Source organism: Schistocerca nitens, chromosome 9 (genome assembly GCF_023898315.1).
Source record: "Schistocerca nitens isolate TAMUIC-IGC-003100 chromosome 9, iqSchNite1.1, whole genome shotgun sequence".
NCBI classification, from domain to species: Eukaryota; Metazoa; Arthropoda; class Insecta; order Orthoptera; family Acrididae; genus Schistocerca; species Schistocerca nitens.
Window position 1 is genome coordinate 441217392 of NC_064622.1, and position 16671 is coordinate 441234062.

The following is a 16671-nucleotide window of genomic DNA, read 5'->3' on the forward strand; positions in this document are numbered from 1 at the left end:
ATTATTTACGATAATGCTGGAAACTGAAGAATTGAATTAAAGTTTACGGTCCAGCCTGGACTTGAACCCAGGTTTCTTTTCTTACTAGGCAGGTGTGCTAGCCATTACATCACCATAACAGTATATGTAACACATCTGCATTTATTTTATTTTATTTTATTTTTATTTATTTATTTATTTTGCGGGAATGACAGACATAGAGCTTCAGGCCAGGTGTAGACATTGCGGGAAGGGGTCAAACCCGAGACCTGACCACAATGTGCTGGTCGCTCACATGGACATGGAACTAGGGTGGTTTATTTATTTCAAGTTCTTTATCTTTTCATGTTTATTTTAATTTTTTTATTTTTCATATTTTCTTAAATTTTTCCTTCATTTTTGTTATTTGCATTTCGAAAAGAAAAGCTGATAGAAAAATTTCCACAAAAGGAAACAAATTTTTTCTCTAGGAAGAACACAATGAGAGAAGGCTCCTCAGAAAACAAAGGCTACTTAATTCCTTGACGATTAAAGACAAGGTGCAACATATTTGCAAATAAAGCACGATAACATGGAAGCCTCTGCCACTTCCAATGAGCATTCACTATATATTGGCGAAAAATAAGGGGGTCACTCCCAGTTACATAGCGGTCGTAGTGTCCGAGAAACCATATGATCCAATTAGTCTTGTTCCGACGAAAAACAAAAAAGTCTCGATACAGAAGTGCAGCCGAAAAAGCAGCTTCAGCTGAACGGGTAAGGAAAACCAGTGGTCAGCTAGCCAGTTGAGGCTACTTCCATCAGGAGGATACAAGGACTAAACACTGTCTTCCAGGATATCAATGGCGCGGCCATTTCAACTGGGGAGAGAGATGATGGTGCTCCCCAACGTGAAAGCAATGATCTAATGGTAAGACGTGTCACTGATAAAACGTCAGCAGCTCCCAGAAAACATATTATAATACAATTTTCACGTGCCGCAGTTTAGAGTTGATACGGCCAACATGTTGTTGTTGTTGTGGTCTTCAGTCCTGAGACTGGTTTGGTGCAGCTCTCCATGCTACTCTATCCTGTGCAAGCTTCTTCATCTCCCAATACGTACTGCAGCCTACATCCTTCTGAATCTGTTTAGTGTATTGATCCCTTGGTCTTCCTCTACGATTTTTACCCTCCACGCTGCCCCCCAATAGTAAATTGGTGATCCCTTGATGCCTCAGAACATGTCCTACCAACCGATCCCTTTTTCTAGTCAAGTTGTGCCACAAACTTCTCTTCTCCCCAATTCTATTCAATACCTCCTCATTAGTTACGTGATCTACCCACCTAATCTTCAACATTCTTCTGTAGTACCACATTTCGAAAACTTCTATTCTCTTCTTGTCCAAACTATTTATTGTCCATGTTTCACTTCCATACATGGCTACACTCCATACAAATACTTTCAGAAACGACTTCCTGACACTTAAATCTATACTCGGTGTTAAAAAATTTCTCTTCTTTAGAAGCGCTTTCCTTGCTATTGCCAGTCTACATTTTATATCCTCTCTACTTCGACCATCATCAGTTACTTTGCTCCCCAAATAGCAAAACTCCTTTACTACTTTAAGTGTCTCATTTTCTAATCTAATTCCCTCAGCATCGCCCGACTTAATTCGACTACATTCCATTATCCTCGTTTTGCTTTGTTTGTGTTCATCTTATATCCTCCCTTCAAGACACTGTCCATTCCGTTCAACTGGTCTTCCAAGTCCTTTGCTGTCTCTGACAGAATTACAATGTCATCGGCGAACCTCAAATTTTTAATTTCTTCTCCGTGGATTTTAATACCTAGTCCGAATTTTTCTATTGTTTCCTTTACTGTTTGCCAACATAGGCAAGAGGAACCAGACTGGTTGGTCGAAGACACGTAAATAAGCGAGATGTAATAAAACGAGTTGCTCGACTAGATGTTAAAACGGTTCGCCATTGATATTAGGGAGTCCCAACCTTGCAAGGGGTCAGGGACTTGCAACAACTTCATACCGAAGTGAAAAGTATGACATTTCCCATGGAAACGACCGAATATTTGTATCAATTTGCGCGCCATCATCGAGGGTAGCGGGAATATTTGCGCAGCATAACGCACTTTGCTGAAAATGTAAGAGTCTTAGATCTGCACTCTGTAAAGACGGCGTTCATGCCCACAGTGGCACCTACAATTCGATTCGTCACCTCCTGCCAATCGAGAGCAGCCATTTTCATCGGACAGCGATCCACGGTAATTCCCAACGATTTGTGGCGAGCAACAATGGCCGCCCATGGAATGACAATGTGTTGAAAACCAAGCAATGGTAATAGGGTACATTCCTGTTCATTAAGGTGGGCCCCAGGGAGAAAACAAAAGGATTCCAATATGTTCTTGAGCAAGGATATATCATCGACGTGGCGTAGCAATATCATAACATCATCCGCGTACGGTCGTACCGAGAAGGTTTCTCCTAAAATCTTGCAGCCATTTAATTGAGCAGCAATACGGCGAAATAGAAGTTCTAAGAACAAGACAAAAAAAAGTGACACGGAGAGGGGGCTCCCCTGCGGTAAACCCCGTCGGATGGTGATCTGGGGAGTAAGTTGTCCATTCACTACGACACACGTGTGAATACCAGTAAAAAGTTTGGATAATGTCTGACACGCCGTATGATTGAGACCGGTCGCCTTGAGCACCTGCATCAAGAAACCGTGGCCGACTCGGTCAAATGCCGTATTAAAATAAGTAAAAAGTAAGACTCCAGAGACAGAAGTCGCTGCAGCCACCTAGACAGCGTCGCGACATTGGACTACTGTAGTCAGAATTGTGCGCCCAGGCACACAGCTTTGGTGGACAGTAAGAATTTCCTCTAGCAGTATCGACAAACGGCTAGTATCCGCCCGGATGACAGTTTTGCAATCGAAATTAAGTAGTGTGATCGGGGGGAATTTATCAGTGTCTTGGCGTCCGGTTGTCTTCAAAATTAGAACGACTTTACCGATCTTGAAGGCGTCAGGAATCAACTCCCTCCCTCCCCTCCCGTATCACCTCATTTACCAGTGACATATAAGAGGCCAAAAATGTACTTAAAATTCCTTAGGAATACCATCGAGTCCCGGAGTTTTTGGCAATGGTGAATGAACAACAAAGCGATATATATCATTGCAAGTAAAGCCACTTAGAAAGTCATCATTTAATGCTGGAGTAACCACGCAATCGAGAAGAGAAGTAAACCCATCAGGGACGATCGAATCAGTAGATTTTTTTTTTTTTTTTTTGTTTTTTTGTGTCATCAGTCTGCTGACTGGTTTGATGCGGCCCGCCACGAATTCCTTTCCTGTGCTAACCTCTTCATCTCAGAGTAGCACTTGCATCCTACGTCCTCAATTATTTGCTTGACGTATTCCAATCTCTGTCTTCCTCTACAGTTTTTGCCCTCTACAGCTCCCTCTAGTGCCATGGAAGTCATTCCCTCATGTCTCAACAGATGTCCCATCATCCTGTCCCTTCTCCTTATCAGTGTTTTCAACATATTCCTTTCCTCTCCGATTCTGCGTAGAACCTCCTCATTCCTTACCTTATCAGTCCACCTAATTTTCAACATTCGTCTATAGCACCACATCTCAAATGCTTCGATTCTCTTCTGTTCCGGTTTTCCCACAGTCCATGTTTCACTACCATACAATGCTGTACTCCAGACGTACATCCTCAGAAATTTCTTCCTCAAATTAAGGCCGGTATTTGATATTAGTAGACTTCTCTTGGCCAGAAATGCCTTTTTTGCCATAGCGAGTCTGCTTTTGATGTCCTCCTTGCTCCGTCCGTCATTGGTGATTTTACTGCCTAGGTAGCAGAATTCCTTAACTTCATTGACTTCGTGGCCATCAATCCTGATATTAAGTTTCTCGCTGTTCTCATTTCTACTACTTCTCATTACCTTCGTCTTTCTCCGATTTACTATCAAACCATACTGTGTACTCATTAGACTGTTCATTCTGTTCAGCAGATCATTTAATTCTTCTTCACTTTCACTCAGGATAGCAATGTCATCAGCGAATCGTATCATTGATATCCTTTCACCTTGTATTTTAATTCCACTCCTGAACCTTTCTTTTATTTCCATCATTGCTTCCTCGATGTACAGATTGATGAGTAGGGGCGAAAGGCTACAGCCTTGTCTTACACCCTTCTTAATACGAGCACTTCGTTCTTGATCGTCCACTCTTATTATTCCCTCTTGGTTGTTGTACATATTGTATATGACCCGTCTCTCCCTCTAGCTTACCCCTACTTTTTTTCAGAATCCCGAACAGCTTGCACCATTTTATATTGTCGAACGCTTTTTCCAGGTCGACAAATCCTATGAAAGTGTCTTGATTTTTCTTTAGCCTTGCTTCCATTATTAGCCGTAACGTCAGAATTGCCTCTCTCGTCCCTTTACTTTTCCTAAAGCCAAACTGATCGTCACCTAGAGCATTCTCAATTTTCTTTTCCATTCTTCTGTATATTATTCTTGTAAGCAGCTTCGATGCATGAGCTGTTAAGCTGATTGTGCTAAATTCTCGCACTTGTCAGCTCTTGCCGTCTTCGGAATTGTGTGGATGATGCTTTTCCGAAAGTCAGATGGTATATCGCCAGACTCATATTCTACACACCAACGTGAATAGTCGTTTTGTTGCCACTTCCCCCAGTGATTTTAGAAATTCTGATGGAATGTTATCTATCCATTCTGCCTTATTTGACCGTAAGTCCTCCAAAGCTCTTTTAAATTCCGATTCTAATATTGGACCCCCAATCTCTTCTAAATCGACTCCTGTTTTTTTCTTCTATCACATCAGACAAATCTTCACCCTCATAGAGGCTTTCAATGTATTCTTTCCACCTATCTGCTCTCTCCTCTGCATTTAGCAATGGAATTCCCGTTGCACTCTTAATGTTACCACCGTTGCTTTCAATGTCACCAAAGGTTGTTTTGACTTTCCTGTATGCTGAGTCTGTCTTTCCGACAATCATATCTTTTTCGATGTCTTCACATCTTTCCTGCAGCCATTTCGTCTTAGCTTCCCTGCACTTCCTATTTATTTCATTCCTCAGCGACTTGTATTTATGTATTCCTGATTTTCCCGGAACATGTTTGTACTTCCTCCTTTCATCAATCAACTGAAGTATTTCTTCTGTTACCCATGGTTTCTTCGCAGCTACCTTCTTTGTACCTATGTTTTCCTTCCCAACTTCTGTGATGGTCCTTTTTAGAGATGTCCATTCCTCTTCAACTGTACTGCCTACTGCGCTATTCCTTATTGCTGTATCTGTAGCGTTAGAGAACTTCAAACGTATCTCGTCATTCCTTAGTACTTCCGTATCCCACTTCTTTGCGTATTGATTCTTCCTGACTAATGTCTTGAACTTCAGCCTACTCTTCATCAATACTATATTGTGATCTGAGTCTATATCTGCTCCTGGGTACGCCTTACAAGCCAGTATCTGATTTTGGAATCTCTGTCTGACCATGATGTAATCTAATTGAAATCTTCCCGTATCTCCCGGCCTTTTCCAATTATACCTCCTCCTCTTGTGATTCTTGAACAGGGTATTCGCTATTACTAGCTGAAACATGTTACAGAACTCAATTAGTCTTTCTCCTCTTCCATTCCTCGTACCAAGCCCATATTCTCCTGTAACCTTTTCTTCTACTCCTACCCATACAACTGCATTCCAGTCGCCCATGACAATTAGTCATCATAAAGGCCGGTAAAGTAATTATAGATTGCTGTGGATGTGTCACGTTGGGATATCAGTGTGTGACCATCGGTGTGAGTAAGGGACGTGACACATGCTCATTTACGACGCGTCCACAACCGGATAAGGTGATGTAAAGATGTCAGTTCAACCTGTGGGAAAAAGCGGGATTTCGATCGCACCCTGAGTCATTTTAATTGTTGCCTCTTTAACTGAAGAAGTTTTGCCTTAACATGGCGGACATCCCTTACCCGTAAACGAGCTTGTCTGGCACCGCCATAAAGTTGGCGCAAGACGGAGTAATAAAATTGCTGAGTCCGACGGAGATCTCTTGCAGTCTCAGCGCCGTAGCGTACTAACGCTTTCCGGAGCAGAGGTTTGGCATGCCCTGCCCACGATTTCATAAGAGAAGGAGAACGGTCCTGCGAACGCGAGCTACTGGACGAAACCTCTCTAACGATAATCTCGAGGGAAGGATCCTTTAAGAGGGATGTGTTCAGCATTCAGGGGAGGCTATACAGTTTTACTGGTTGCGGTTCGTGGTTTTAAAGTTACAGCTACGGCACAATGATGAGTGAAACAAGCGGGTATCACGTCTATCGGTAACAGCTGTCCACATGAAGTATCGTGAAGACGAAAGTGATCGAGTCGGCTCCTGGAAGAAGCTGCAAAATGCGTATACCTGACGAGAGTAGGATTTTGACGGATCCACGCATCTCTAATTTTTGAAGAACGCAGCAAGTCGTCTAGTTCCTTATGATTTAAAATTAGGGTTCTGATCCACAGGTCGCAAGTTACCATTAAAATCTCCGTCCAACAGAAGTTTCTGCGGAGTTTGGCGAAATAAATAAACTATATTCTGTTTATAAAGAAGCACGCCATCTGTGGATCGACCAGATGCTGAAGGGTTATAAACAATAATTAAAGTAAGGTCACAAAAAGTGCAGTCTATTCTTCGGCCGTTATCAAGAACTTCGAAATCAATCAGGAGTATTCCCTCTCTGTAAAATAACGCAGGAACCACATTAAAGAAGGTAGAAAAACCCGGAACAGAAAAACTTTCAAATAACACTTCTTAAAAAATATCACGTCTGCACCTGAATCGTAAATAAATTGTTGCAGCGCCGCAAGTCTAAGCTCGGAACTTCCGTTCACATTCGAGGTACGAAAGGTACAGGCCTGCATGCACTGATCATCAAAACTATGGTGTTGATTACTTGCAAATGACGGTTAACAGTTCATGTCAACGGATGAATTTGAAAGTAAAGAGGTGTTCGCTCTCTTCCCCCATCTTTCTGTTTTTTATGCCGCGCGCTCGAGTTGAATATGTTGTTTGTTGTGGCTGTGCAGTAAGGCGATGATAATGTTCGGTGTGTGGGGCGCTCAACTGCGCGGTCATCAGCGCCCGTACAAAGTCCCCTGACACAGTCCAATCTCGCCACTGTCACGATTGATAATGATGGAATGATGAGGACAACACAAACATCCAGTTCGCGGGCGGAGAAAATCCCCAATCCGGCTGGGAATCGAACCCGGGACCCCGTGATCCTGAGGCAGTAACGCTACCCACTAGACCACGAACTGCGGACCAGAAGGGCGACTGCCGCATGGGGCATCGTAGGGGGGGGGGCTCTGCTGAAATTCAGTATCAGGTACAGAGGATACATCCCACTCTTCCACTGGTGGGCAGTGCGGCCATTTGGAATCAACGGAAAAGGAAACTGATGGTAAGTCTTTTACCGTCCGCAATTGTGCCGCTGGCGCACTTAAACCGATCTGGCTCTGATCAGCAGCGGCTTGTAGCATGCTTTGTCCATCCGCGGGCGAAGAAAGGGTGGTAACGCCTTTCATACTCAGGGATGCCTGCCAAGTCCGTATATACAGTACGGAGTGATACATGCTCGTTCGCGACGCGTCCGCAACCCTAGGACCATCACGGAACGGGAAGCCTTGCCCACTCAGAAACGTGGTTAGGCACAATTGGCTGTCACTTGGGAAACCAGATCCGCTAAAGCTAGCTTTTAACGTCGTTCATAAGTGGATTTTAAGACCGTGACAAGACGCGAGCCATTTGTACCGAAATATCCACTCTCATTACGTATAAAACAGATCCCCTCTTGTTCTGTGTATATTATATGTACCCAGTAACCACCCATCTGCAAATAAGAGGGAATATTCCGTTTGATCGCCACGTCCACAGATCGAACTCCGCTATCAACTTGTACAAGATGTTGAGCGGATCAGCATTCCCGCCGTATACTCCGTATATCCCCAAACGGAAGCAGGACGGTCTTGAGGAGACTGTCATCAACTTCGGTCAGAAGGTTAAACACCGTAACATTCGTATATTCTACCTCCTCGTTCACCAGAATAGCTATGCTATTAGTGCCATCGCGTCCCACGCCCCGGTTTCCCGGGTTCGATTCCCGGCGCGGTCAGTTATTTTCTCTGCCTCGTGATGACTGGGTGTTGTGTGATGTCCTTAGGTTAGTTAGGTTTAAGTAGTTCTAAGTTCTAGGGGACTGATGACCATAGATGTTAAGTCCCATAGTGCTCAGAGCCATTTTGAAGTGCCATCGCGATGAGTGAAAGGGACTTATTGTCCGTGCCACAAAAGGAATCTGTCAACCTGAACTTAAAATAAAACACATACGATTCGGGACCGAAGTCAGCCGAGTGAAACAGTTCTGAAATGACCTTGATCGTATCTATAAGCCAAAAGAGAATTTCTAACGAACTCGGCTGCACCTGAGGCGTGGACATGTCAAAACTAAAACGGGCAGCACCTGTGCATGGAATGTTCGTGGGAGCCATGGAGGGGATGACGGCGCAAGACAATGCCGCGTCAGAATGGAATGACAAACTCTAGATGCCGAGAGACAAACAACGACGTGACACTCACAACGACTCACGCGACACTGAGGATAAACAAAGAAGCTCTCGCAATGCGACAATAGAGGCGGGGACGGGGGGAACCTTCCCGCCCGGCGTGAGAAATGGTAATGATTAGCCTGTGTGGATCACGCTAGTTCATTGCTCTCCCCAACACAAGCATCAGTTCACTCCTTCAGCTTATTTTCCCCTTTCTTAAATCGTCAGAGTTGCCGAGGATCTCTGGTACTGGGATAGAGTCTACTGGATCCTACACGACTGCTGTCGTTCTGAATGGAAGTTTGCAATTCTGTTGCCAATCTTGGTACGTCGTGGGGTTTTATCGATACATGACACCACAGGGTCAATAGACGAACCACTGGGAAACAAAACTGTGTATCTAAATCGTAAATAAAACCATCCATGGACTCGCATTCGGGAGGTCGACGGTTCAATCCCGCGTCCGGCCATTCTGATTTAGGTTTTCCGTGATTTCCCTAAATCGCTCCAGGCAAATGCCGGGATGGTTCCTTTGAAAGGGCACGGCTGACGTCCTTCCCCATCCTTACCTAATCCGATGAGACCGATGACCTCGCTGTTTGGTCTCTTCCCAAACAACCCAACCCAAAACCCTCCAGCATTAAGAAAAAATGTGTTGCATTTTTTATTGGATAGTTTTCATAGTAATTAGTAACTTATGTAATCAGTGTTACAGTGTTATGAAATAGTGATAACAGTAATGGTCTTTTAAAAATAATTTAGTTTCGTGATCGAAACACAATCGGAAACTATTATTGTTACCCCTCAGAAAATGTAATTTACTGTTCATAGGGTAATGACCCCCAAAGTGGGAACTACTTCCCTACTGATCCCTGTGGCGCAACCCAGCTTATCTGTTGGACTCTAAATGCTAGAGCTGGATCGGCGTGTGGGCTGGTGACAGGAATGACCGGACGCTGATGAAGGTGGACCTGCAGCTGCTGGACACGGAAGAGTGTGCGGAGAAGCTGCATCGCCGCCTGCGCGAGAACACCCACATCTGCACGTACACCATCGACAAGGACGCCTGCCAGGGGGACTCGGGCGCCGCGCTCATATGCCACGGTGTCCAGGTGAGTCAGCGTCGCGGGCAAAGCCGCCGTGCGAGGCCCACGAAGAAGACAGGCCGCGGCGCGCACGTCACGAACTATCTCGCTCACTAAGCTCAGCATACAAAATGCGTTTCTAAACCTACACTACTGGTCATTAATATTGATACACCAAGAAGAAACGCATTGGAGAATATATTATACTAGAACTGACATGTGATTACATTTTCACGCAATTTGGGTACATAGATCCTGACAAATCAGTACCCAGAACAACCACCTCTGGCCGGAATAACGACCTTGATACGCCGGGGCATTGAGTCAAACAGAGCTTGGATGGCGTGTACAGCTACAGCTGCCCATGCAGCTTCAACACGGTACCACAGTTCATCAAGAGTAGTGACTGGCGTATTGTGACGAGCCAGTTGCTCCGCCACCATTAACCAGACGTTTTCAATTGGTGAGAGATCTGGAGATTGTGCTGGCCAGGGCAGCACTCGAACATTTTCTATATCCAGACAAACCCGCACAGGACCTGCAACGTGCGGTCGTGCATTATACTGCTGAAATGTAGGGTTTCGCAGGGATCGAATGAAGGGTAGAGCCACGGGTCGTAACACATCTGAAATGTAACTTCCACTGTTCAAAGTGCCGTCAATGCGAACAAGAGGTGACCGAGACGTGTAGCCAATGGCACTCCATACCATCACGCCGGGTGATACGCCAGTATGGCGATGACGAATACATGCTTCCAATGTGCGTTCACCGCATTGTCGCCAGACACGAATGCGACCATCATGATGCTGTAAACAGAACCTAGATTCATCAGTTGCCATTCGTGCACCCAGGTTCGTCGTTGAGTACACCATCGCAGGCGCTCCTCCTTACACGAGGCATCACAACAACGTTTCACCAGGCAACGCCGGTCAACTGCTGTGTGTGTATGAGAAATCGGTTGGAAACATTCCTCATGTCAGCACGTTGTGGGTGTCGCCACCGGCGCCAACCTTGTGTGAATGCTCTGAAAAGCTAATCATTTGCATATCACAGCATCTTCTTCCTGTCGGTTAAATTTCGCGTCTGTAGCACGTCATCTTCGAGGTGTAGCAATTTTAATGGGCAGTAGCGTATTAACTCGCAGCTGGGCGTGTAAGTACTTACGAGAATTGCATTGTCTGCAGGAATCTGCTATTATGAAGTCTTACTGATTAACAGTACCACAGCAAAATTTAATTTAAGATCAATACTCGATAGAAATGGTATAACGGCTTGTTCATAGCATTTAGTCTCTTCTGCTTAACAGCACTCATAACAAGCTGGAAGAGGTGCCTTATGCAACTGATAATCATTTTAGCATGATTTTATTCTATTGTACGCCAGTACAGCCGTAACAAATCATATGTAGACCCACGGACGTCTCATCATTGTAGGACTAATAACAATAAGATTCCATAATAGCAGATTCCTGTAGAAGATTCAGTTTTCGTTTGCACGGACACGCCTAGTTACGAGTTAACAGGTGTAGAAATGTAGTTTGTCTGCTGATTTGAGCGAGCGAGCGAGCGCAGGGCTACCTTCGTGACGTACGCGCCGCGGCCTGTCTTTCTCGTAGGCCTCGCGCCGTGTTAGCTAGTCTCTCGTGACCTGCATAGCTCCACATCACGCGGTACCCCCTCCCACCCTCACACATACAACACAGTACATTCAAAGCACTGCCGTCCCGGTAATGCATTATCTTCTTAATCTCTGAAAATGCCTATGCCGAATTGAATGTTGAATAGAATATCAATAATTCATAAGACCTTCTAGCAAATTCAACGCTTGTCTTACACTAACGGGCGAGGCTAATGTGCAAATTTAATCCTGAATGTGTTACATACTTATCTTCTGCCGATGATCTCTAAAGAAAAAGTCCTCATTGAGCAAGGGAAGAGCTAGAAAACGACCCACCACGAAGGAATTATCCGAATGGGTCGGAAATCGGTAGATGTGATGTACATGTTCAGACAAACAAGTGATTAAAATTTCAGAAAAAAAGGATGATTTATTTTAAAGAAACAACTTCACAAATTGAGAAAGTTAATAACACAATGGCTCATCTCTGGTTCTAAAACACACATCAAAAAAAGTTTTACATCACCCCGGTTCCCAGAACTCCTGAAGATAGACGTTGACTGTGGATATAGTATCACAGACACAGTCCCTTTGACTCTTCAGAGATGTCATTATACGCGCCCGCCGGCCGTGGTGGGCGAGTGGTTCTAGGCGCTACAGTCTGGAACCACGTGACCGCCACGGTCGCAGGTTCGAATCCTGCCTCGGGCATGGATGTGTGTGATGTCTTTAGGTTAGATAGGTTTAAGTAGCTCTAAAGTTCTAGGGGACTGATGACCTCAGACGTTAAGTCCCATAGTGCTCAGAGCCATTATACCCGCCCAAAGATGTAAACAACCACGCATGAGCAGCGTCTATTAGACAGAGGGGATCCGACAACCGATCAGTTCCAGTCATTCCACCAGGAAGGAGGTACACGGCTCGTGTTATCTGTAGTTCAACCATGCCTAGATGGCCAATACCATAGCTCGATCGCGTCCGCATTGTTACTTTGTGCCAGGAAGGGCTCTCAACAAGGGAAGTGTCCAGGCGTCTCGGAGTGAACCAAAGCGATGTTGTTCGAACATAGAGGAGATACATAGAGACAGGAACTGTCGATGACATGCTTCGCTCAGGCCGCCCAAGGGCTACTACAGCAGTGGATGACCGCTACCTACGAATTATGGCTAGGAGGAACCCTTACAGCAACGCCACCATGTTGAATAATGCATTCGTGCAGCCACAGGACGTCTTGTTACGACTCAAACTGCGCTCAATAGGCTGCATGATGCGCAACTTCACTCCCGACGTCCATGGTGAGGTCCATCTTTGGAATCACGACACCATACAGTACAGATGGTCCCAACAACGTGCCGAATGGACCGCTCAGGACTGGCATCACGTTCCCTTCACCGATGATTGTAGCAAATACCTTCAACCAGATAATCGTCGGAGACGTGTTTGTAGGCAACCCGCTCAGACTGAACACCTTAGACGCTGATCACCAAACGGGTGAAATAAGATGATGGATGATATACTTTGTAACACAACCCTTAACATCCACTGAACACTACTCTGCTACCTGAACTATTAACTAGACATATATAAACTTTAATGTAGGCATTACAAGGCACCGGCCGGAGTGGCCGTGCGGTTCTGGGCGCTACAGTCTGGAGCTGAGCGACCGCTCCGGTCGCAGGTTCGAATCCTGCCTCGGGCATGGATGTGTGTGATGTCCTTAGGTTAGGTAGGTTTAATTAGTTCTAAGTTCTAGGCGACTGATGACCTCAGAAGTTAAGTCGCATAGTGCTCAGAGCCATTTGAACCATTACAAGGCATTGTAATAAATAATACGATAATGAAACACAACGACCAGTGTATAAGTTCCTTAAAGGGTACTGAGACAGATTATACCCGCAGAAGGCGTGGACTGAAGGAGCGTTACACTGAACTACTGGCCATCAGACGTCCTTTTAGTGTCTTTAGTGTCTTACAAGAACCAAGGGGCCACATACGGTGCTCCAGGAATCGGCATCCGAGCTAAGACTTTCGCGATCCATGATATAGGCAGCCAAGAGTTGCACTCACTTCACAAGATGGTAACTCAGACTAGTGGCAGTCTAACGAATGACTAATGACAATCTTGCTGAAGCTAGATGACATCCAATAAACCAAATACAAGAATGGAACAATACGCAAAAGCCGGAACCGCTGGTCTGCACGACATCCCCAGAATAATGTGTTTAGAGCGCCCAGAAGGAGAAAGAAATCACTACCATCAGAGTACAAGAATCACCAACCTGCCTACAATCAAGAAAGCTGTCAAAACTACGCGCCTTACCGGACAGCCTCGGCTAGGCGAGGAAACGTACACTGCTGTTACATACACTAACCCCCAGGCAGGTAACTGGGGCGTTAGCGGCCACCAGGCAAGAAAAATTACCGTTGGTTGAACTTAACAAATTGTCACAACGCAGTAAATAGTAATAAGAAGTCGAGGAAAGCTAATCAGATCTCCTTCCCCCAAGCACTCCAATCGCTGCTCTTCGCCTCGGCGACACTACGAACAGTAACACGAACCCAAGTCACAGGAGAATCGCGGGATATCACAATGGTGGTGGTTTCTCTAGATGGATTGAAATTCACTCATCCTAAAGCTTGCTGTATCCGGTTTACGACGAGGTCGTACACCCTCGTGACCACAGCCCTTCGATCTGGCATTCCATGCGTGCCGCCAGCGGTCCTGGCGTGTTCTGGCACTGCGCGGACCTGGCTCCTCCTGAGCCCCCAACCGTACTGGCCCACTCAAACGACCCGGAAAACAACGACGTCGCCCCAAAGGTAGGGCAACAGTTACTACATATCGATAACCGCCGCTGATGCCACTAGCGGACAGGCAACGCTTGTGAAACCGAGTGGCGCCAGTCAACACAAGAAGAAGACAAACAACCGCAACCATGCCAACTAAACGATACGTCTTGCCTCCAAAAGAGGGCGGAAACGTACAAACAGCACCAACGCTAGCTGCAAGACGGCTCAGTGTTATGGTGTGCGGAAGCAGAGTGTTACATGGGTGTACTGATCTCCAAATTCTTGAACAGGGCACACTGACCTGTGAACATTATTGTGACGCTGTGCTCCTTCTTGTGTGCGTCTTGTCAGGGGTGCATCGGTCTTGTGGATGAAAGTACTTGACCGCATCGAACAGTGCTGGTGGAGGAGCTCATGGAAACGAGAAGATATTCGGTGAATCGGCTGGTCTACCCGTCATCCCGACTCAAATGCCATCGTGCAAATGTTGAATAAATATTGCAGCACGTCCGCCTGCAGTAATAACCACCAAAAAGTTGTCTATCGTGCTAGAGGAGGAATGGTACGTACTTCACAAGAACCTCTTACGGAGCTTGTGGCTTGTACAGCGTCTTGTACAGCATGCATTGCCATCTGTCGTGACTACGAACCAAGTTCCGCGTTTCGTTATGTCCAGGGAACCATCATCATTCACGGTGACTTCAGTGTAGTTGTTGTCTTTGAATAAAACTGTACTATCTGCATGTCTGATTGTGTACTTCTTTCAGTTAACTTCTGCACTATACTGTAGCAGTTCTATATGCGGTGCCTGTTCTTTTGGACATGTCCAAAGTTGTTTGGTTGGTTGATTTGGGAGAGAGGTCCCATCGGATTAGGGAAGAATGCGGGAGGAAGACGGCCGTGCCCTTTCAATGGAACCAACCCGGAATTGGCCGGAAGTGATTTAGGGAAATCACGGAACACCTAAATCGGGATGCGAGTCCAGTGAGTTAACCACTGTGCCACCTCGCTCGGTACATGTCCAAAAGAACAATCACCACGTATGCATAATTGAGGTGATAATGGTCAATGGTCCCTTCAGTACAGATGCACGCCAAGCTCGAACTCGTACTAGAGTAGGGGAGATGCAGCGAGTAATGAGGCTAATGTACATGGGCACTACATGAGTAATGTGTGGTTTGCGTTGAGAATTTGGATCTGATGGGAGGCTAACTAGTGTAGTCTGTACAGCTGCTGTGACCGCTGTGCCCAGATGGTGTGCTGATTAGCGCAACTGCCTAGTAAGCAGGAGACCTGGGTTCGAATCTCGGCCTAACACCGATTTTCATCTTGTCCCATTGATATAAATCAACGATAAATCATTTCCACTGACAGCTAATGTCTTTAATTCCTTTGACTTGTAGCAGGCCTTTCTATTTATGGTCCACGTTTCATGGAGTTATGCTACTTCGTAGTGAAAGACCATGAGAAATTACTTTCGTTCTTAGATTTTGCACACCAGTGTACTAAACGGCTAACTCAGTTTGTGGGGCACACTGTCAGGTGCAAATTGTGACGGCTTCCAGGGGCAATAAAACTTTATTTTTCAGTGTTTCATGTACTTATTGACCGGATTCAAATATTTTAAATGCTGTCATAATCTGTTCAACAATGAAGGTTTAACACGATAACAGAAGTCTTACACTTATAAACTGTGTGTATGCCTTGAGGCAACGTAGCTCGCGATGCGCAAATTACCAAAGTACATTCATATAGAATTTGAGACTGAGAGCACTTAGCGGCTTTCAACGAACTTCACAGATAATATCAAACCTATACGAAATTTTTTCTCCCTGATCTCCCAACGAAATGATGAAAGGAGAAATTGCCTATCGATTACTACATTTTCGTTCTACGTGAAGTAAAACCTCTGCATCAGATGAGATGGCTCTGAGCACTATGAGACTTAACTTCTGAGGTCATCAGTCCCCTATAACTCAGAACTTCTTAAACCTAACTAACCTAAGGTCATCACACACATCCATGCCCGAGGCAGGATTCGAACCTGCGACCTTAGCGGTCGCGCGGCTCCAGACTGTAGCGCCTAGAACCGCTCGGCCACCCCGGCCGGCCCCCTGCATCAGTCATGAAATTTTAATTTATTATGTCTTTACTACTAATTCTATTCGCAAAACATTTTGGAGACAGCATCCACATCTGATACTGCATGTACTTGCAGAGTTATATCGTTGTATGGCAAAGAGTTCAAGAAATACGTCTTTATAAACACCGAGATAAGTAAAAAAGTAGCTTTTGCTTAAAACGGAGAGCAAGTTACCCAGACTAGACTGTTCATGTGTCTGACTATACTAGAAAAAAATTTAACTTCTCTCAATCCTTTACAAAACAATCAGTTCGAAACAAATTGAGATCGACGTATAAGATTATGGTACCAGAAATTCTTTGTTAGCTTTCGGTTCAAAGGTATATATACACTATGTGATCAAAAGTAACCGGACACCTCGCTGAAAACGACTTATAAGTTCGTGGCTCCCTCCATCGGTAATGCTGGAATTCAGTATGGTGTTGCCCGACCTTAGCCTT

General features: G+C 45.2%; 1 protein-coding gene across 1 annotated transcript in view; it reads left to right on the forward strand.

The window, feature by feature from the left end:
• LOC126204305 (trypsin 3A1-like) overlaps positions 1 to 16671 on the forward strand; it is a 133822-nt gene that overhangs the window by 31830 nt on the left and 85321 nt on the right. Inside the window, exon 3 of the mRNA XM_049938691.1 lies at positions 9540 to 9708. Within this exon, the coding sequence (XP_049794648.1) occupies positions 9540 to 9708 (169 nt within the window). The remainder of the gene's footprint in view (positions 1 to 9539; positions 9709 to 16671) is intronic.